The sequence below is a fragment of the Poecilia formosa genome, unplaced genomic scaffold, assembly GCF_000485575.1.
Source record: "Poecilia formosa unplaced genomic scaffold, Poecilia_formosa-5.1.2 Scaffold208, whole genome shotgun sequence".
Lineage (NCBI taxonomy): Eukaryota > Metazoa > Chordata > Actinopteri > Cyprinodontiformes > Poeciliidae > Poecilia > Poecilia formosa.
This window is the reverse complement of record NW_006800147.1, coordinates 1,037,675-1,059,890: the sequence shown is the minus strand read 5'-3', so window position 1 is coordinate 1,059,890 and position 22,216 is coordinate 1,037,675. Positions and strand designations below refer to the sequence as shown.

The window sequence follows — 22,216 nt, the reverse complement described above, 5'->3', positions numbered from 1 at the left end:
TTTATTTCACAGCTTTTCTTTGATTTTGGCAGTCTCTAAAATCAAAGAAAAGCTGTGAAATAAAACTATTTGCAAGTTTGAAGTTTATAAATGACATGTTAACTGCATATATTGCTTGATTGTTTAACACAAACGGTCAGAAAAAAGGTTTTGTCATAGGTGAACTTACCTGCCAATGTACCTTTTCATCAATATTAAAGAATTATTGGCTTAAAACAAGCTCCAATATTTTTTCTGCTTAAAGGTTCAACTGTACTAATGCATTTACACTATAAACTAGTCCAAACTTGGTGGGATTTTGTGTATTATTCCAAGTTTTTTTTTACACTGCATAAATGAAATATGAAATAAAACAAGGAAACATTTCAATATATATAAAGCTGTTTAAATTTAGGTGATCCATTTGATGAAATAGTTATTTTCACTGAACGCCTCCCAGACTTCTCAGATCTCTGGCTGTCATCTTTCTAAACATTTACTTCTTCCTCTACCTACCGGAGTCCAGTCGTCACAGTCCACGTCATCACCTTCATCTAGCTGTGTTGCCATCCCGATCCAGAAACACTCCAGTTTATGCCAGTTTAAATCCAAAATTATATCCCACGAAATTAAAACAAAATCTCCACATGGCGAGAGAATTCCCGCGGTGTGGGAGAATTCCCGCCGTAAGTTACGGAAGTTAACACCCACTAATCATGTAACCCGGGGAGGGCAAACCATTGGACGAACCTTCAGCACGCGCATAAGTAATCTAACGTCCTACGTTCTGACATTTAACTTTCGCAGCGGCAAAAAGAGACTTTTTCAAAGATTGAAAGAAGTATCTTCGGACAGTAGCAGTTTAAAGTTGCCACATTGACAGTAAGGTAATCCTACATCACATTATGTTTCTATTTTGGTTAATATCTGTGCTTAAACGAGGGGAGAACCGGGTTGGTTATTTTAATTTTTAGTGTCATAAACTCTAAAAAACAATGCCATTTTTGATCCCATTTCAATGTGTGGAATCGCAAAGTACTTTTGTGATTCCACAAGGAAGTTTGGAGTTGTCACACTGACGGTAAGCCAATTCTGCCGTTTTTTCGTCGCATTATGTTTGTATTTTCAGTCACAAAATATTTAATAACTGTGCTTAGAAGAGGGGAGAACGGGGTTAGTTGTTCTAACCTGTTCTACCTGTTCTACCGTCATTCTAATAAATGCTGGAGTCCGAAATGGAATCCCAAACTTTCTCTGTCGGAATAGTTGCCTTAACATTCTCAATATATATTGTTTAACAGGTGTGCACTGCCAAATGCGATTTGTGCATGCCTGCCATTGTCGGATTTTAAAACGTTGCTTTTGCCATTAATGGTGAATCTAATTACATTTTCCATCGTTACAACGTCGTTATCGTTACTGACAGTAAAATGGCACCGGATGTGTAAATATTCTGATGCAGTGGATATTTACAAACAAACCCAGGCTGTTTAAACAGAGATGGTGACGTCACCGTCCGCTCTCGCCACAATCGGGTAGAAGTTACTAAATTACGGTTTTTGTCTGGGAAATCTAAGCTGGCACGTCGCACTTAAGTTACATTATAGATGTTTGTATGTCTGGTTCATTTAGATTCTGACCAGCCCGATGGACGAGGTGTCAAAATATAATTTGACGCAGTAAAATGTCATCCCCTCCGTTCATCAAAGCACGGATTTGTGCCGACGGCTTGCAGAAATTGTAGGATTCTGTTTAAAAACCGAATGTTTTTTCAAATTTGCCGCCGGTAGATTGTTGATTCACACCCCGGAAGTAACGGGATCGTAAAGTGACGTCTATGGTACCAACGCCTATAACTTGACTCAACTTTGTCATTTATCTGGTATTGATTGAAGATAAAATCTGAAAGCCTCCTTGTCTCTTAAGCATACGTGGTTTATTATTATGCTAATATATTGGCGCCCTTCAAAGTGAAAAAATAAGTAGATAAGAAGCATAAATGCACATTTATGCGACACCTCTTACTTTTACTTACATATACTATATCCAGAATAAATACTTAATAATTTTACTGTAGTCTTTTGAAAATAAATACATGTATATTTGCCTATTTATGACTTAGTATTAAAATGCCCATTTTAATATATAGGCTTACAGGAAAGAAAAAATGTATTTAGTTGTAATTATTGAAGTTATTTTCCTCATTATTGTGACATTTAGCATATAAAAGTGACCTGGGTAATTCTGACTGACCAAAAACAAGAAAAGTTTGGTCTGATTTAACATCAGACAGTGAGAAAAAGGTGTATTTTTATTTGGTATATTTAAACTTGACGACAAAACTGAACTCAGGAGGTTGTTAATGCACAGTACCCAGCCACGCCCCTAACTCCTCCCAAACTCTAGCGGACTGACTACTGACCAGCTCTCCATCTCACGGGTCCGAAAAGCCTCTAATTCCTGGGTATTACCGCAAATAAGAATGTAGAGAACTTTTGTTTAAGCTGGTAGCGAGAAAGATTCGTCTAAGCTCCAACTACCTTCATCCAGACGTTATGCCCCGCTTCAGTTCATGATTCAGACATCGGAGTAGCCCCGCCGGTGTCCGAGCTCATAAACCACGTCTGTTCACGGTAGCTCTTTCCCTGTTGTTAACGTGCACTTGTTTCCGGCCTAGATAATTTTAGAGACTAGGAATAAGTCCCAGGGTCATTATTTATCTGAACTAAAGAACGTACGAAGCCACCCTAATTTACTAAGACCATTAACATTGATTTTACATTAATCAGAAGAATTAAATCTAGTTGACTCAATTAATTTAACTGTCCACAACATCAAATTAGACTTTAGTATTTTATTAGCAAGCTTTAGCAAGGGAAAAAGACATACAGCATTTCAATAAAAAATTAAGAAATGAATACTTTTAAGAATTTTTAGAAATTACTCCTACTTCTAACCCTACACTGTGTCCTAATCTAAATAGAGGCTTTGGGGGAGGCAGTTTTCACTCGAACCCAGATGCAGAGACGATCTTTGGCAGCAGATAACTTTAACATCCATGGATGGAGTCCTGCCTTTGTCTTGGCAGAATCCTTTCAGAATAAATCCAAAGTTGAACTGGTGAGAATCCTCAGCGAACTCAGTTCTTTATCCAAATACGATCTTTGTCTATTCCCCATGTCCACTGCAGCATCTTTGAAATCATTTGGGTTGAGTGTGGGGCCGCAGTCGAATCAGAGTCCCGGGTTGTGGGTAAACGGATCTTGTTCCTTTCTGGTGCAGCGAGCAGTCGTCCCGGGGTGTCATCACTTAGCCCTCCACTGGATCTGCATCTCCGTGTGTACTCAGCTCGAACGCTGCGGAACAAAGAACCCCGATCCTTCTTTCTGGTGTCTTTTTATTCTTATCAGCAGCCACACACTTTCTTTCCTCACGTACGTTTTTCCTTGACGTCAACTGTTCTTTAGTTAGCCTCAGACTGCAGATGAACTTTATTTCTTCTGAGCTGCACTTTCAGTTCCCTGTCTGAATTCTGCACCTGTTTCCTCCATACTGACTGCTTGGACAGATGATCTCATATCCATCACCATCTTGGAGACATGATGTCTGTTCTAATGACCTAATGTCTTGGTCACCTCTGCTCTCCTATGAGTTCCTCTTTCTCCCTGACTTTTCACCTACCATCCACCTCCAACACAACATCAGTGATCTGTAGTTACAGTTACACACTCTACACCATTTCAAGTTCAATGTTAAAATCACATTTATAACATTTAAGTTTCTCTGATTTAGCATTCATTTATAATTTTATAATAACCATAACTTATTAGTTACTCTTATTATAATCATGATGTGAGTTATTACAGACATTTCTGAAAAGAAACCAAGAATAATCCATTTTTCTAATTATTTGATACCAAAGTTAGTTACTTGTTTCACCTGTAAGTACTTCCATAAGTACAAGAGTAAATGTAATTATTCTTATAATCAAACCAACATCAACCACTGGTTAAACCAATATTAATTATTAGTTTAATCATAAGTTAATTTAAGTATTTTACTCTGGATTTATCCAATTACTCAAAATGTTTAGATTTTATTCTTTAAACCCTTAATGCCTTGAAATGAGCAGTCTGAACTATTTTTATTCACTGCAGGCTGGAAACTTCCACTTTCTTCAGGAAACCTGCTCTTCCTGTTCCATGACTCTCTTTCTGTCTGATTATGATTTTTTATGATTAAATAGAAAAAAGTAGAATTAAAGCAAAGTTTGCAGGATACCATAACAACACACACAACCAGATTAATTTTATTACCGTCTGACTCTACTGTTGGGTCTTGATGTCACCTGTGTAATTAGTTTTAAAGATAACTTTATTTATTGTTATTATTAAACTAAAATCTCCAGCATGGGGAAGTGGGATGAGCTCGACTTTTCTCGACAAAGTTTAATTAAAATAAGTGGTCAATGTATCTAAATTCACCTTCACCTTGGTAAAGAGATGTTGGAGCTACTGTTGGATAATTTTATCTCTTGGTTGTTTAAGGGAATCATAAAACATCTGATATTTTTAAAGCAAACACAACTTGATTTGTCTCATCAGTTAAAACAATGTCTTTAAATCCATCAGGACCGCTGGACTTCCTTGGACCAAGATGAAAAACACCAGTCTTCTGATATTACTGATGCTGCTGTCATCCTCAGGTAAAACACAAGGGGAACAATTAACTATTTAAAGAAGATTGTGTACTTTTGTCAGCTTAAGGTAACTTGCTTCAGTTTCTGAAATCAGCTAAGCTAACCTACAACAATTAAATACTTTTGTGTGGTTCATAGAGTAAATGACATGCCCACTAAAGTCTGCCTTTGATTGGAGAATGTTAAGTACGACCCAAAGTAATCGTCTTTTTTCAACCAGGCATTTATAATAATGAGAGCCATGTTTATCCGGAAACTTTAACTTTTGCTGCACCTAAATGAGTTTTTATTTAACTTATTGAATTTGGCTAAATATAGCAAAAATATATAGTAGTAAATATATAGGAGTAAATATATATATATATATATATATATATATATATATATATATATATATATCAAAAGTATATAGTTATTTTTATAACTGAGATAAAGTAGATGCATTTCCTTTAATACAACAAACATTCATGTTTTGGATGAATGACATCAGTTTCCCACAAAAAAAAATAAAAAAATTGGACTACTTTATTTTATTTTTTATATTTTTAGCCTGTGACTACGTTTGACTCGACTTTTTCCCCTGCTGACAAAAAGTTTGGACACCCCTGATGTGCAAATCTTTTCGCCCCCATTGCGCCCCGTCAGATGACTACTGCTTCAGTTTGCACTGCATGTTATTTTCAATGATGGAGAAAAACAGTTTTGTAATAATAAAAATAATTGGTTAGATTACTCGTTACTGAAAAAAGTAATGTTGTTTATTTTAGTGTAGTTATTCCCATCACTGATCCAGAAGTAGAGAAAAAAACTGGAACAACTTCAAAACTTTCCCAGAAACGGCCGCCCGACCAAAATTACTCCAAGAGAGCATCAGCGACTCGTCCCAGACAAGAATATCACCAGAATCTCTGCAGGCCCCACTTCTCTCAGGTCAACAACGAGAGAGAGGCTGAACAAAAATAAAATAGAAATATCCTTTAATTTTTTTTTAATTCTTACCACCAAGGTTGGAATTGCTGGTTATGATGTTATTACTATTTTATTCTGGACCACGTTGGTTTTCAGAGATTTTTTTCTCTTATTAAATCAAATCATTATTTCATACTCAGGCTTATCTTTGTCTCCAATAAATGTAACTTTATGAGCTGAAACATGAAGGCTTGTCAGAGAAAGAAAAGCAGAACAAATCTGTAAGGGACCAAACACTTCTCCACTGGATTTGGTAATTTTGGTGCTGTTGTGTAATCTAATTAAAGTGTGGCGCCTCCTTCAGAAATCTGTCCATATGTCATGTTTGAAATCAATTTTAAAAATTTTATTGATCCCGAAGGGAAATTACATAAATAAATGATAATAATGATGATGATGATAATGATAATAATAATTAAAGTATAAATAATAAACAGTGTTTGTATATTGTTTTGGACGGGTTGTACTGAATGTGTGAATTTACCTCTGGGATTAATAAAGTATATTTATTCATTCATTGTGTTGGAGATGAAACTCATACTTTCTGTTCTCCCTTAATTTAATTTGTTGTGTTTTTACAGGTTCCAGTAAGAAGCAAGAAGTTCAGCAGATTGGAATGGAATTATTATCCATCAGTTTCTCTGAGGAAAAGGTTCCTATAGGTTTCTTGGCTGCTTTGTGGTCCTGTAATGTAACTGCATTTGTAGGATCATATAACGTCAACAGAAAAACATTAATAACAAAGGAATTCAACCAGACCGTGGAGATTTCTGGACCAACAACGCTGACATTTCTGGGATTTATCAGTGGATTTTTTTCTCTAAAGCTGATGGGAGAAAATTCTGAAATAAAATTGAACTTCACTATCACATTCCAAGGTGGGTTTTTCAACATTTGAGGGGTGCACATTATAAAGGACGGCTTAGAAATTAATACTCCTTACCTGTACGTTGTTAGACTTCACTTTTCTTTAATATCTTTAAAGCTTCTCTCATTTGTTCTTCCTCATCACATCCAGAGTCTCCAGGTGAGCTGAAGATCGATGTCAGTTCAAACTTCTCCTTTAACGTTACAATAACCTGCAGCATGGAGGACATCGAGATCAAGGGCACTTTCATATGTGAGAACAACACCTGCCGTCAGGAAGGAGGAGAGGGGTCAAAGGACACCAAATCTGGGGATTCCCTCAGACTCTACCTGTTAAATTCAACCATCATCTGCAGTCTTAGCAACCAGATCAGCAAGACGCAAAGCCAGACGACAGTCCAGCCCAATTCCACATCTGAAGGTAAGACATAGCGTAGTAAACTGTTTGGTTTAAACCAGCTGGAAAAGATATTGTTGCTTCGTAACATCAGAAAGTGAAGCAGCTTCCTGTTCACCACCATTAGTTTCACATTAGGACTGGGACGTTAAACTCAGACCAGTGCTGCTCAAACTTCCTGCCATGAGGACCAAAGTCGTTAAAATGTTACTTTTTTTAAATAACATCTTTAAAACTTTTGGTGTTTTTTTTTAGCTGCTCAATAACATCCCTCCATCCATCCATCGATTTTCTAACACCCTTGTCCTACTGGTGTCTATCTCCAGGCGAGAGGCGGGGTCACCCTGGATAGGTTGCCAGTTTGTTGCAGTGCTTAATAACAAACTAAACAATTTAAATTTTATTAAAGTTAACAAAATGGACAGATTTTTCTAGAGAATGGGTGTGTAAATCATTGTAGGTGCAAAAAATAAAAAGGGTCCACAGTTTCAAAATTTTTGGGTTGATTGTTTTCTTGAATGAAAAGTAAGATTTGCTTTTTAGTTACTCCAAATTTAAGATGAATTCAAAACCCTTGTTAAATAACAGTAATATATATTTTTTAAGATGTTATTTATTTGTAAAAATTGTTGAAAAAGTGTCTATCTACATCAATGCCAGGCTGCCAGGCAAGTTTTGCTCCATTTTGGCCGCCCAAAATCCTTCAGAGTGCCGCAAATGGCCCCCAGACCGCACTTTGGACAACCCTGCTCCAGCTGTTGCCATAAGTTTATATGCGTTTGTGCTTCATCTCACCTGAATCCAATAAATATGTTTTTAGCAGCATTTGACTACTTCCTGAGGAGATTATTGAGTCTTTTGAACCAAACATTCATCCCAAGTCTATAAAGTTTGTGACTTTATGATGTGGCTTTAAAAGTTAGTGTTTACATCAACCAAGATGGAATAAAAAGTCAAACTGAAATGATGCTGACAGTGTTTCTCCACATATCATCTATACTGACTGGTCCATTCAGGGTCACAGCAGGTTGATGTAACCAGCTGTGACTCGGTGACCAGCGGCGTTCATCCTGGACAAATTATGTTGGATATATTTTCTTATATTATGTCTTTTTTTTGTCTCTTTAGGCCCCACAGAAGAAGATGTTTCTCTTCCTAGAAGTCGTGTTGCTCTTTATGTTAGCCTTGGTGTTTCTGGTCTTCTTCTTCTTGGTGTTGGATGGTGTATTCTAAACAAGGTGAGTCCATGCATGTAAAAAATATATAAATATTATCTGCTAAAAAAACTTCCTCATTACAACTATTATCACCCTGTGTGGTTTCAGTATTTATGTTTATTTACTATTTGTTGTTCACTCACTTTAAAACTGTTTTTTTTTTTAACATCTGACCCCTTTAAAGAACAGTAGAATTGAAAATCTTAATTCATTTTGTGTGTCTGTTTGTGTGACACATTTTTTGCAGTCTGTTTATCTGGTATTTGATATAAAGCAAAGTAAGATTCAAATCAATCTCAGTCTAACATGGAGTCGCAGCGCCATCTGCTGGACTATTAAAGAAATTACGCAAAGGGAATTAAAGTGTTTGATTCACATTTTAGAAATCAGCCAGAGTAGCTGCTATATCTTATTGAAATCACTTGTAAGTTCATTTTGTATTATTTCAAGTGTACTAAGATATTTTCACTAAAAACTAGATCAAAAATACTTGGTAAGATTTTGTGTTTTTGCAGTGGAGGTCATGAAAGGTCAACCATCTCCTCACCTTCTTCAAATCAGACAAAATTGGTGTCAGTCAACTTTGGCTACACGTGCAGCAAAAAATATTCTTTGTGCTGCTTTTGCTTTGAAGATATTAATGAAAGTTTAAAGGTCAACCAGCGCCCCCACATTACCCAAATCAAACAAAAAAAGAAAAAAAGTGAATTAAACATTTCCCTTTGCATTATTTCTTTAATAATCCAGCAGATGACGCTGCGAAAACATGTCAGACTGAGACTTAATGTTTGAGATTGAGTGTGCTGAATTAAAGATGTATTCCTGTTAATCCATCTCTCTATCTTCTTCTTTTGTAGAAGTTCAACAATAGACGTGAAAGGTCCAGGAGTGAGACGTCCCTAGATGTTCCTCCACAACCCTCCCAGCCCATCCTGGAGGGTAATGAGGTCTCAAGCCAGGACGAAGTGATAGAACTTAATGAGATGTCTGGGTCAGATTCAGGGATCTCTTTGTTTACTGGAAATTCTCTGCAGGGAGACGATGAAGAGGAGCTCTGATGAGATTCCTGAACTACTTCAGTTTATCTTTCAGTTCATCTCCTTCTTCACTGCAACAGACCAAACCTATTGATCAATCAGTCAAGTTTATTTGTGTAGCACATTTCAGCAACAAGGCAGTTCAAAGTCATTTACATCATAAAACATAAAAAAGACTTCACATTGTCGCCAATTGAAACATTACTGTTACAGGTTTCTAAATTACAAAACGATCAGCCAAGGTGAACAAAGCTTTCTGAAACATACATCTTCCCAAAAATCAGATAAATAAGTTTAGATAGATAAATGTTTGAGTATTTGAGAGTTGAGAACACTTTTTAACTTTTTATAAAAAATGTAAAAAAAAAAAAAAAAAAACACAGCACTTTGCTTCATTTGTGTACTTAAGTACTTTGATTTATTCTTGATATCTGAGATGCTTTTTCTTTGTTCTTGGCCAGAATTAGTTAACATTTATATATATTTCTGTATTTTATTTTTTTTTTATTTTTTTTTTTATGTTCTGTGCGTATTGTGTTTTTGTGTATATTTATGTGTGGACATATTTTTTTTTGCTGGTGACTGCTTATGAAGCAGTCTTATGAAGGAAAGCTTTTAAAACAAAAAGGAGCCTCTTTGTTTGGCCAAATCTAAATCTGTGTCTCTGCCAGTGACATGGAACGGTTCAGATCCCAGTAGCTGTCAGTCTAGTTTGTTCTTTTCATTAGGTGCAAATGGTTTTTACATCATAAAACCACAGAAATATAAAGTGAAAAAAGACACCATATAATCAACAATTGACACATTACTGCCGCAACTTTCTAAGTTCTAAAACCAAAAATTTCAAACCAATCAGCCAAGGTGAAAAAAGCTTTCTGAAACATTGACGTCTTCCCAAAAAATAAATAAGTTCAGGGCCACCGAGAGGAGTAGAAGTGAGAAAAGCCATTCAGTATATTGTCCAGTTTTATGCTAAAAAAGATTCCTAGTTTTGCACATAATGTTTGAGTGTTTGGGGTATGGGAACACTTTTTAACTTTTTATAAAACAAAGAGTTAAAAGCACTTTCTTTCATTTGTATATAAGTGCAGATAGTTTAGCTTTATTTGAATTTTATTTTAAAACCGAGCATTTTACAAAGCATTTCAGGATTTTTTTTCAAATTGCTTTTTGCAGTCTCTTGCAATAATGTTCTAGATGGTTCATGCTGAAAGTCTTTCTACAAAAATCCAATATTTTTGTAAGGGTTTTACATGTACGTTAATATCTTGTTGGTGACATTTCTGAAGTTTTATATCTTTTTCTTTACATTTAAAATGCACCACAAACTTATGTGCAAAATGCAAAAGCAAAACAGATTAAAAATGAACTTTCCATCTGTACTCTAAGATATAAATAAGACAAACTTTCTGTAGGAAGGAAAGAAAGTGTAATTTGGACAATTTTGGGTTATTTTCACAGGGTAAATAATTCAGCTGACATTTTCAATTGTATATATTTTCTTGGTTTTGCAGTCTAAATGTAACCATCTAGGGTTTCTTTTCATATGCAGTTTGATCTCCAGCTTACACAAACAAACTTTAATAGATTGATTATACAGTTTTCTGTTGCAAAAAGTTGAGAATGTATAAACATATTTACACTTAGGATATTTAAAGGAGTATATTTATAATTTTCCAATTACTTCTTAAACTAGAATGCAGTTATTTCATTTCATTAAGTGAAAATGCAGTACATATATTCTTACAAACATATCAACTATAATGTTATTTAAATATTTAATGAGACTTTTTTATTGCATTTCCTGTGTATCATTTTTCTTTTTAAATATTTAATAGTATTGTTGTTATGAACAACAATACTATTAAATATTATGCTATTAATAGTTTGTTGTTATGGTTATTTTATGTAGTTTTCAATGTTTGTCTAGTTTGTTTTTCCATATTTGTAGGATATTTAATTTATGTCATACAAAAATGCAAATAATGTGAAAACATAATTATGTTTTATTTAAATGGAACGTAAACTTGTGCCAAGTTTAACACTGTAATGAAATGAAGTAATTTGTCTATTAAATTTAAATAACCTTCAATAATCTACTCTTTTTTGCTGTACCTTTTCTCTTGGCTAACAGTTCTACTCTCACTCCATTTCCAAGCTAAAAATATGCATTTTCAAAAATCTTTTTTTCATTGTTTTGTTGAAATTTCACAAAATTGTATGTAAATCTGTTTAGTCATTTTGACTAAACAGAATAATTATTTGAGGTATCAGTAATGTCATTCTGACTACTCAGAGTGTTATAGATATCTGACATAAAAAAGCCATCTAATTAAAGATGGCTCCAATTCATTTGGAAATATCTTAAAATAAATTTTGACTCGTGAAAATTACAGTTATCTCTAGTTTTGCCTAATCATTGTTTGCTTTGAAGATGTCTGAAATGTATTTTTGCACTAGTCAAATATACATATCTCATCAAAATGCATCTAATACATTTATGGTGTCATTCAAGATATCTTTAATTAGAATTATGACTAGTCAGAACAAAAACTTACTTTTTAAATTCGAATTCAAAAATACCTTATTGATCCCAAAGGGATAATAAAATGGGACATGGTGAAAAAATGTAGATATTATACTATAAGAAGAGTAGTTGGACATAGAAGAAGCTATAAAAATAAAAGAAAGATGTATCAAGATTAAGATTTGCCAAACAGAAATAAATAACACACTCAAAAGGGTAAATAAGCATGAAACGAGGAAATGTCTGAACATGTAATGTTGGTGTTGAAGACAAATATTTAAATATGAGCTACAGAGAGACAGGGTTATTGAGCTATCGCAGAGGGATTTAGGCGATATGATTTTCAAAGACATAATCATTATTATTGTTAAAGCGCAACAGGCATTTATAAGAAAATATATGTATAAAACTTGGTCTGATTCACTCTCGATCCAGAAGGTGGCGGTAATGCACCCAATGTTGTGAATTTAGAAAGCGAAGAAGTTTCTGTTTTTGTTTGTATGGAAACGCTACTCACGCTTGTTCGACTTAGCTGTGTGATTTTTTTTTTTTACCTGTAGAAGACAACCTTTCATTCATTAAATTAACAAAGTTGTCCTGGAAAAGCAACTTTAGGAGAGTGTTGGTGACCTCAGGAGAAGCAGTTTTAACATCGAACAGGACGAGACCGAACCGGTGAGACCTCCTCTACTTTAAAGCCCTGGTGGAAAGAGGCTTGTTTTTCTGCACTGAACTAATAACCAATGTTTGACATTTCTGTAGAAAATTGTTTGTGTAGTTTCAGGAACAGTTCATTTAAACATCCGCGCCAGCTCAATTGTTTATCCATTATTTTTGTATCAGCCTTGTAACAGAACATGCTAACTCTTCCCACCAATCAGAGAGGAAGGAGGCGTGGTTAACCATTTTCAGTCATAAATACTTACATTTTTCTACTTGTACACGGAATAATAGTTTAGTTTAACTAATTTGATATTAAGAATAGACAAACTTTTCGCCGGTTTTCTGCCTATAATAGAGTTTTTGAATTTATTATATTAAATACAATGCAAAAACAACAACTTGTTTTTAAGCAAATGTATTATATTTTGCGGGCATTATATTACCTTGTAATAGACAAGTATGCTGCATTTGGGTTTGGGTCTATTTATAAATCATCCAGGTCTGACATGATCATGTGTCTTTACATGTTTTCTGCTCCTTAGTGAACACCATGAAGTATTATGGTTATTATTTTTGTTGTTGTTGTGCAAGCACATAATTTTGCAGCATGTTATAGGATGTGTTTTATTAACATTATTTGTTTTAATATTAACTTATGAGGTTTCTGTTAATCCTACAGGGTTTGCTTTGAAGTAAGTTGCAATAATAGTTTAAAAAAAAGCTAAAAAGTGTTGAAAATAAAACAGCAGCAGTGATCAAACCTGCTGGATCACTATAGCTGACCTGCTGACCCTAAATGCCGCCTTCACTTAAACATGACAATAACGATAATCTATTTTTTGCTAATTTTTTTTATTGAAATGTTTAAAATGTTTTGTAATCTATAGTGTTTTCAAGGCAAACACAACTATATTTGTTTTATCTTTTTTATTTTAATATGTCTATATGTCATCAAGGACTTCTGACCTCATCGTGACAAGATGCTGCTGCTCTTTCGTCTGATGGTGTTTGTGATTCTAATTCTTCCAGACAATGTTAAAGGTAATGATTATCTTAGTTGTTTTTTAGTTTTTATTTAGTTTGTTAAATCAGCAATGTTTTCCATAACAATAAAAAACATTTGGTTTGTTCATACAATAAGCAAATCAAAACAAAATGAGTCACTAACTAACAGGGTAAAGAGTTTATAAATTCAGTTTTGTTTAAAAGCCTTTTGTTGTGTTTCACAGGTGCTGAGAATGATGTTTTTGTGCAGGCTGGAGAAGATTTGCTTCTTAATGTCACAACTCTTAAGAAGTTTGACCTTTTTTACTGGCAGTTTAATTCAAAAGAAACATTAGTGGCATTTGATTCCAGTGGCAAACCTACAGTGGAGAAGAACTACACTGGAAGAATTGAGCTTTTTGGAGATGAACGATCGGTGAAATTAAAGAATCTACAAAAATCCGACAGTGGAGTTTACGCTGCAATCGGTTCAGGAGTCAGACGGGAGCAACTGGAAAAGTACAACGTTACAGTTAAAGGTAGGTTTCTCAACATCTTTAAAAATACAGAGAAGACAAAATTCAAAGATGTGCAATCTGTAGAACAATCCTATCAGATTCACTTTGCTTTAATGTTTTTAAAACTTATGTTAATCATCTGGTTGTAGCCATAGCAACCACGTCAGTAATGATGATCCAGTCCTGTTCCAGATCTGGAAGCAAGACTGAGGAGTATAATGGCATTTTGGTTTAAACCAGTTGGAAAATGTAATGCTGCTTAGTAACATAACGTCTGTTCTTCACCAGAAGTTTACAGATCAAATTAGAACAGGGATGTTAAACTCTTGATGTCTCCAAACTCCAAACATTTAGATGTGTTTCTGCTTTAGCACACCTGAATCCAATAAGTAGGTTTTTAGTAGGACTCTGCAGAATTTGCCTGCATCCTGAGCAGATCCTATGCAGCTGTTGAAATGAGGCGGATTGGCCATCAATACATTACTGGGGGTTGGACTTATTTTCTTATATTCTCTTGTTTTATCCTTTTAGGGTCTGCAAATCAAGGTGTTGCTGTTCTTGCTGTAGTTTTTTTCCATTATCTTGTTGGTGTTGCTGGTATCGCTGCTGTTATTACTGGTGCTGGTTTTGCTGTATGGCACTGTAGAAAGAAGGTAAGTCCATGTATGTAATTATCGCATAATAAAGAGAAATAATAATGCAAATGCATGTTAGAGACACCAAGTCTAGGTTCATACAGCAGGTCTTTGTGCTCAGTTTAGATTTTTAATTTTTTTTTCTGAAATCTGATTGGCCACTTTTGTGTGAACGGTTTACGAGCCCAAAGTAGTTGTGTTCACAAGCAGTGCGCTACTTACAGAAGTAATAATGGACGCCTCCATATGCTTGTCCTGCTGTTGACCAGTAGATGGGGAGGTTCCTATGACATCTTAACCCCAGCAGGCGCGACCTCCATCTTTGACAAATTAATCTCCCATGACACGTGTTCGAACTGCTCTCAGTACGCCATCTGTTAACAGATGGACGTATCAATCATGTCCCAAAACAAAAGTACATAATTCGCATAGAGAGAGATTTTATGCATTATATCTCCGCTCTGTCTCCTAATGTATCCTGTCTATATTTTTAACAATTAAACAGACCTGATCTGTTTTATTATAAGGTTTCTATGTTCCAACTTTAATTCAACATGGAGTTAAATTGTAATATTCTGAAAAGTAAACAACTTCATAAAGGGAAAGCACAGTCTTTAATTCATATTTTAAAAACTTAAATATTGTCATCATTAGTTTTTTTTTTGTATATTTCATAAGCCTATTTAGCTACAGTGGTTAGGCTGGACAATACAGCTGAAAAAGATACCAGCATTTCTTATCAGTCGATCTCGACAACAGTAATTATTGATTAGTGTTTAGTCTTAAATATCTGAAATATTCCCAAACTTGTGACGTGACCTTTCTTGTTTTATCCAGTTTTCACTCCATGTTGGGTTTTTTTAAAAATTATTTTTAAGCAGTCATAGCTTAAAACCTGAAACTGCTGCTGTGCGAGTCAGCAGATTGTTGCTAGGTAACCAAAGAGTGAGAGAGTGAGTTGATTCCACCACCTTTGCTTAGCTAGCAGTGAGAGGTTGAATGGCTACAGCATGTGCTCTGCCTAAATCTCCCAGAATGCTGTGCGGTTCTGGATCAGAGTTCAGTGAATATACTGATTTACTGGTTTAAACATTTTGTTTCTTCTTCAGCATTAGAATTATCCTGCCTTAGAATATCTAGTTAGCAGTGCTATTATTAATGCTAACTGGTATAAATGTTGACATTTCTTTCCTCAGTGCAAGTCCTCAGCTACTTCCCAAGGCGAGCAAGGACCTGTATGTTTTTCAGTGGGCTCTGGATCAATTTCTCCAACCATTCACACTCCCTTTCCACGTCTCATTAGCAGTAGAGCTCCCCACCTCATTTCTAACGATGAGGACAATCCCCTAATGGAGGAAAACTCTGAAGATTAACCAGTTTAAAGCTGCAGAGAAAACCACAGACTTATCCTGAAAGTTTGAACAGCACACTTCACAGTTCCCTTTCTTCACTGTCTGCTGCGGTACAGATCTCTCTCATCACCTCCTACCCTCGTGACGCCAGAAATGAGTTTTTCTGTAACTTCTGGTTGTTCCTCCGCCTTTAGCACAGCTGCAGCAAAAACCAGAAATCTTTGCTAACAGAGCAGAAATCCTTCTCTTTGCTCTTTTTGGTTGTTTCTGACCAGGAACATTGAATTTCATAGAAACACAAGGAGTCGGAGAACCTTAATACCTTATTTTATTTATTTTTTTATTAATTGTCATAAATTGTTTAATTAAACTGTAAGGACATAGAGAGGGGTAGTAAAAAATGTTATAAAAGTTACCAAGTGAAGCTTTAATGTCACTAGACAGAAAAAAATATTTTTTTTTTTATCAAAATCAAAGATTTATTTTTCTGATTAAATGTTTTATCTACTGATCGTGCTGTGCCTTTTGGGGGAAATGTGAATATGCAGAAAATTTACATGCTAAATTATAAACATTTCCTCCTGTTCTGTGCAATTTTAAAATGTTTGTCTCTGTACTTTATTATTTGTAAATCTACTTGTCTTGACTTGTGTTTTGTTTTATTCTTTAAAATGCCAAAAATAGCACAGAATGTGAAATCTGTCTGTTTTACCTGATTTTAACTGATAAGCTCAGACAGTACTTAACTGGTCTTTTTACCAAATACTTTTTTACTTGAAAGTATTTTTCATATTGTTACTGTTACTTCTGTGTAAAATGTTTTGTGTATAATATGAAGAAAGGGCTATGCACTTGAAACTTTAAGAGCTCTTGTTGGTGCGGGGATATACTATGTTAATTCAACTATTATTGCCAAAGAAGTAAAGCATTAAGGAATTGTTTTCTTCAATGTAGACATCTGTAAATAAACCAATTTGTTTTAAAGGACTTGAGCTTGAAGTTTTATTGTGTGGGTTAGTGTTTAACCAAGCAGAGATATGTTTACCACATGCAAGTTTTATAAACAATTTCCAGGATTTTATTCTGTTTTAATGAGATATGAATCCAGCATAAATGGATGTTTTTCAAAAATGTAGGCACAGTTCTGCTTTGGAGATTAAAACTCTTCTGTCACTTACAGAGCCACAAGTTATGGAAGCACATGTCTGTCTACAATGATGCAATGATGTGGTAGGGCCATTGTAAAAAAAGAAGAAAGAAAAGTCTATTTCCACCAAAAATCTCTAAAAAAGAATAGTCTGAATATGAAAAGTGAAATTTGGTAGAAACAACTTGCATTTTTGACTTTCCAAACTCAAATCCCCTTGTTCTAGAAAAATTCTGAGATTTTCAAAATTGCAGATTTATTTTCTAGTAATTTTTCAACTTTTGAAACTCATAAATATAATTGTTTTTTCAAGTTTTTAATTGGAATTTACTCCTCGTTTTTTCTATTTACTGGCCCCTAATACGTCATGATTTCAGTTCCTTTATTTTCCTGGGAAGCAAAAAAAAAAAGACAATAGCGTTTAGGGGGTGAGATGCGAGAATAATGAGGTTTACTAAATTAAAATATGTGGGCTACGGTAGCTCGGTTGGGTCAAGACAAGATTCCCAGTGGACATTTGTCCATCTGAGCATTTATAACTTTATACATGCTCATGCGTTTTCAGAAACTGTAAAGTATGTATGTTTGGTTGTTAGCAACAAGGCAGCTTAGAAAAATGTAAATCACAGCCGGTTATAAATATAAATGCCGATCAATCACTGCAAGCGCTCCTTAACAATCCGCCGGTGGAGGACTGGGACAGAAGTGCTGACAAGACGGAGTGGGAAGAGTTTTTTTGTTTGTATTTTGTTTTGTTTTTTCGGATCTGGTTTCAAATTATGTGGAATTATACACGCCCACTTCTGTGCAGATAACTATTAAATAAATAGCATTGGGTTCTGAAAGTAAATTCGTCCGATGGTAAAAGAGATACAAGGGATATATCAAAAAGAGATAATCGAGGTGAAAATGTATTTCACTTGAATCTAAATCTAAGATGGTATAAAAACCTGTAACTATTAAATAAGCCCTATTAAAGGACAAACATATATTGATACTGAATAATGCCTGGAAGATGTCTTTCCTTCACACATTTAATCAAAAGTAAACTTTTTTTTAGTAACTAGGACAATATAGTTCATAGGGGAAAGGTATATCTTTTTCTGAATGGCTAAAACATAAATAAATCATGTAGTCTCTGCTACTCAATTAATGTACTGCTATAAAGATGCATAAATCATAAAACCAACAACAATAATAATATATGGTATGTAATTCACCATAACATGCTGATTAATTGACTTTATTAATAACTTATTATAAATCTGAAAGAAGCTACTCAGGCTAACCCCGCCCACCCGGTACACCGGCACAAAAATGGTGCGCACCTTAAAAACGTATGACATCTTACGTTGCATAGCTAATCGCGTCACCTTCCCTGGTACTTCTGGCTTCCTAGAAATACTGAACTACAGCTGGACATTTATGGACAACATCTTTTATGTCCAGATATTTTAGACCAGAGTCTGTCCTCTTCAGGTGAAGCTTGAATCTTTGGTATTCGGTGAGTTTCCGCGTCTGTTGTCGGTTGACCGCCACACCTTTACTAACTCTGTTCATTGCTAGTCAGGACATTGTGGTTATTTCTTGTCTGAACTGAGGTAATTTTCTCGGGATTCAAATGCAAAGTGGTTCTGATGTGAAGCACTGGACAAATTGTTGTGTGTTTGACAATCTTGTTTGAGTCCCGATATAATTTCTATGCTTGCAGAAAGTCAACTTTTAAAGATATTGGTTATATAATCTAGACCCTAATTAATTTAGTACGCTTCATTTTATGTCGTTGTATTATTATAATTCTTTTTCAGGCTTAAATTAATCATTTTATTGCTCAAAACGTCAACTGTTTGTTCAGTCAGCAGAAATAATGCAGCAGAACTATGGAGGAGGAGTGGCTCCATTCACCTTTGACCTCTTTAAACACATTGGATTTCTTGTTATCGACCAACACAAAGTAATGGAAATTTGTGAGGAAGGAAACACTCGACTCATTAATCGGAAACAAAAAATAAAACCCTAAAACATAATGCATACAAAACAAGAAATATAAACATTCAAATTTAAGAAACTAAGGAAAAATATGGAATAAAGTTGCAGTAAACAATGTTTTCAGAAACAATACTTTACATCATCTTATAATGTTATTCACTCATCAAAAATGTACCTGGAGTGTTGCTTTAATTTTACATGTAGATTTGAGAAATCCTTTAATCGCCATGGCAACCATTCAGCTGGGCGAACCTAGCCACCCAGGCTAAGTTTCTTCCTCCTCATAAAGCAGCGAGTCTCCCACTCAGCTCCTTCAGACTAGCCAGCAGCAATTAGCAAAAACCTGGTGGAACTGCTGAGCTTGTTATATGAGCCGCTTCTCAGTGAAACGCTGGTAAAAACACGGCTAAAGGGTTAATAGAGAAGCCATGCTGTGATTTCTTCCAGAAAGTGGAGAGTCAGAGCAGGAGTTTTTAAAGAGACAGAGGCCCAATTTCAAGGTATTGAATAACAAAGTAAAATTTATTTTAAACCATATTAGTTACTTGATTGTGTTATAAATTGGTGCTATTTGCCTGGAAAATACATAACAATGCCCCCTTAAGAAGGTTGTGGGTAGAATATAAAGACTGCAGGAAGAAGAGTTTAATTGATTGATGAAATTTTGATATTTCTTCCTAATTTGTTATGTTTGGATTGGTATTGGATTTGGTGCTGATGTTCAGATTATCCCTCTCGTTTTTGAAAACATTTTTTTCTGCAAAGAAGTCAGAAAGGCCCTGATGGAGTGAAGTTCAGATGCTACAGTCACAGAAACATTTATCAACCTGTTAACTGTGGCAAACAAGACGTGAACATTGATTTCTGCTGGTATTTGATGTGAAGTCATTAGAAAATGCACCTATGTTTGTAGAAGTAAGAGCATGTGAATGCTTTACTCTGTGTCTGTCTGCAGAAATGAAGGCGCTGACCCTGCAGCAGGTGAATGCGGCTTCAGGAAGTCAGACCTCCAACTACTGCCCCCCTTGTTTGGAGAATAAAATTTTATCCCAGGTGTCAACGATGACATCTGGGTCGTCGCTGTTTCATCCTTCTTCCCTTCCATCTCTTCAGCCAACCAGCCTGTCCTCCACCTCTTCTTCTTCTCTGCTCTCCTCCTCTTCCTCCATCAGTTCTCCTCTCCTCAGCACCCAGAACAAACTCCTCTCCTCCGGGTCTCAGAGTCGTACCTCTTCCTTCACTTCCACTGTCGCCTCCAACGCTCTGGTTTCCTCACCGCTGACCGGGGATTCTCTGCTGAACCGCTTCGCTGATCCTCCTTCATTCCTGAAGCAAGATGGAGAAAAGAAAAATTATGCAGAAGAAGAAAAAGAGGAAATATCAGAAGAAATGCAGTCGTCTTTTGAAGAAACAAGTGTGGTACAGAAAAAAACTCTATATTTCTCACTTATGCTGACTGTACTATAAATCAGCCTAATGATTTGTGTTTTAGTTCCCTTACATTATTTATAATTTCAGAATTATAAAGATAATTTAAAAAAAAAAATTCTTTTATTGTTCACATACTGGAATTGCAGTGAATGACTTCACTGCAAAAAACACAAATCTTACCAACTGTTTGGTATATTTTTTAGTGCAAACATCTGAGTTCACTTGAAATAAGACAAAATTAATTTACAAGTAACTTTTCAGCAAGAAATAGAGGCTTGTTGTAAGTCAATAATTTCTTAATATTGATGGAAAAAGTACTAGTAGTAGATTATTTATCTTATAACATAGTAAAAAGGTTTTGTTTTTAGTTTAAATAATCTAAAAACAGATTATTTAATCTATACTTTTAGATTAAATAATCTAAAACAGATTAGATTATTCAATCTAATACTTTTTCCTTTGTCTTTAAATATAATTTAATTAACTTAAAACCAGTTCTTGAAGACATGGTAATCTTTACAAAAACCTCTGCCTTGTTGAAACTAATAAAAAAATCTCTTTATTCTAGCCTTTATCAACTTGAACCAATCTCAATAATCTTAACTGACTTCAGTCAGGAAAAGTTTAGCCCGATTATAATCAGACAGTGAGAAAAACTTGTTCTTTCCATGAAATGTTTGTAAATATCTTGTTTAACCAAAAATCTGCCCTGAAGCTGCTCTGAATGCTTTGATGTCTTTAATATGACTGTGTTTCATCAGCAGCTGGATGAAGACATCATGTTGTCTGAGGAGGAAAACGATGAAGAGGTCGCCATGGAGACGCCAGTCGTAGAAATGGACATGATCGACCAGAAACCTGATGACTCCGTCGCCGTCAGACAGGAAGAGTTTCCAGAACTGGACAGAGGAAATAAAAGCACTTTAGAAAAGCTGAAAGATAAAAAGGTCTTATTTTTAATCTACTGTAAGAACAAAAATGAAGGTGTCACCTTTGACCCCTGGGTGCTGATTCGTGTCTGTGTCGTTCAGTACCTCCTGCTGAACGCCGTCTGCTGCTCTCTGGTCAATAAGAGCAAACCGCCAGGCCAGGCGGGCTGGAACTCGGAGGACAGCGTTTGGACCAAAATCACTCAGCTGGCCAAAGACGTTTCTGACCGAGACCCGGAGTTCCTTCTTAAGGTCGGCCTGTGTACAGTTTGACTTTATAACCCGTTAAAGGAGACATATTCTGGTTATTTGAAGAGGTTAGGACAGGTGGGTGGGTGATACGAAACATGTTTAATACATTTTTGCTCAACATCGTTCTTGGATAATGGTATTTAGTCTGCTCAGTTTTGCCTATTTTGGGCTTTTTTAGGGGCTCTTGTCACTTTAAATCCAAATAAGCTGCCCAACATTTACACTCACATGTGAAAATGGCTGCAAACAATCCTCAATTATACAACTGCACACCTTTGGAAAGCAGAAGTGGAACCTCTTGCACAACCAGTAAGAATGAAACCTGCTGACCAAATGTGCTGGTGGTCTTCCTGGGTTGCTAGGTAACGTGTTGGGGTTGCTAGGTAACGTGCTCAGTGCCCATTGAATGTGACTCAATTGCTGAAAAAAAAGTTGGGTGTTTTTTTTCCGTTTAGTTTTTAGAAGTAGTTGAAACCCAAATAAAAGTATAAAAACATGCAAAATTAAAATTTTGCATAATAGGTCTCCTTTAACATCAAAGGCTAACCTGATTGCCTCAAAATAATGATTGTAAGGATTACAGGATTAATGTCATCACATCAATCTGTGTTTCCTCTTCGTTTC

The 22,216-nt window shown here is 35.3% G+C and overlaps 3 protein-coding genes across 5 annotated transcripts in view; all 3 read left to right on the top strand.

The window, feature by feature from the left end:
* Positions 1-9,515, top strand: part of LOC103148600 (uncharacterized) — a 53,700-nt gene extending 44,185 nt beyond the window's left edge. For both annotated transcript variants that reach the window (XM_016679315.1, XM_007567444.2), the window contains 5 exons: positions 4,611-4,684; positions 6,229-6,525; positions 6,666-6,935; positions 8,040-8,149; positions 8,986-9,515. In XM_016679315.1, coding sequence (XP_016534801.1) covers positions 4,611-4,684; positions 6,229-6,525; positions 6,666-6,935; positions 8,040-8,149; positions 8,986-9,186 — 952 coding nt within the window. In that variant the 3' untranslated portion in view covers positions 9,187-9,515. The remainder of the gene's footprint in view (positions 1-4,610; positions 4,685-6,228; positions 6,526-6,665; positions 6,936-8,039; positions 8,150-8,985) is intronic.
* Positions 9,516-12,135: 2,620 nt separating this feature from the next.
* Positions 12,136-16,831, top strand: LOC103148598 (uncharacterized). Its single transcript, XM_007567441.2, has 5 exons — positions 12,136-12,367; positions 13,312-13,396; positions 13,585-13,878; positions 14,389-14,510; positions 15,689-16,831. The coding sequence occupies exons 2-5, from the start codon at positions 13,336-13,338 to the stop codon at positions 15,863-15,865; spliced, it is 654 nt and encodes a 217-aa protein (XP_007567503.1). The 5' UTR covers positions 12,136-12,367; positions 13,312-13,335; the 3' UTR covers positions 15,866-16,831.
* A 1,505-nt stretch (positions 16,832-18,336) lies between these two features.
* The window catches only part of tep1 (telomerase-associated protein 1), a 35,189-nt gene continuing 31,309 nt past the window's right edge, over positions 18,337-22,216 (top strand). The window contains exons 1-4 of one of the 2 annotated variants that reach the window (XM_016679349.1): positions 18,337-18,495; positions 19,936-20,399; positions 21,176-21,358; positions 21,443-21,592. In XM_016679349.1, the coding sequence (XP_016534835.1) occupies positions 19,938-20,399; positions 21,176-21,358; positions 21,443-21,592 (795 nt within the window). In that variant the 5' untranslated portion in view covers positions 18,337-18,495; positions 19,936-19,937. Of the gene's footprint in view, positions 18,496-19,935; positions 20,400-21,172; positions 21,359-21,442; positions 21,593-22,216 lie in introns of both variants that reach the window. The other variant, XM_007567440.2, reaches the window with a different exon arrangement.

Excerpts from the sequence above, each read along its gene's own strand:
- LOC103148598 (XM_007567441.2), top strand. The coding sequence starts at position 13,336 with ATGCTGCTGCTCTTTCGTCTGATGGTGTTTGTGATTCTAATTCTTCCA. Across the intron at positions 13,879-14,388 it reads GTACAACGTTACAGTTAAAG|GGTCTGCAAATCAAGGTGTT; the intron begins GTAGGTTTCTCA and ends TTATCCTTTTAG. Across the intron at positions 14,511-15,688 it reads TATGGCACTGTAGAAAGAAG|TGCAAGTCCTCAGCTACTTC; the intron begins GTAAGTCCATGT and ends TTCTTTCCTCAG.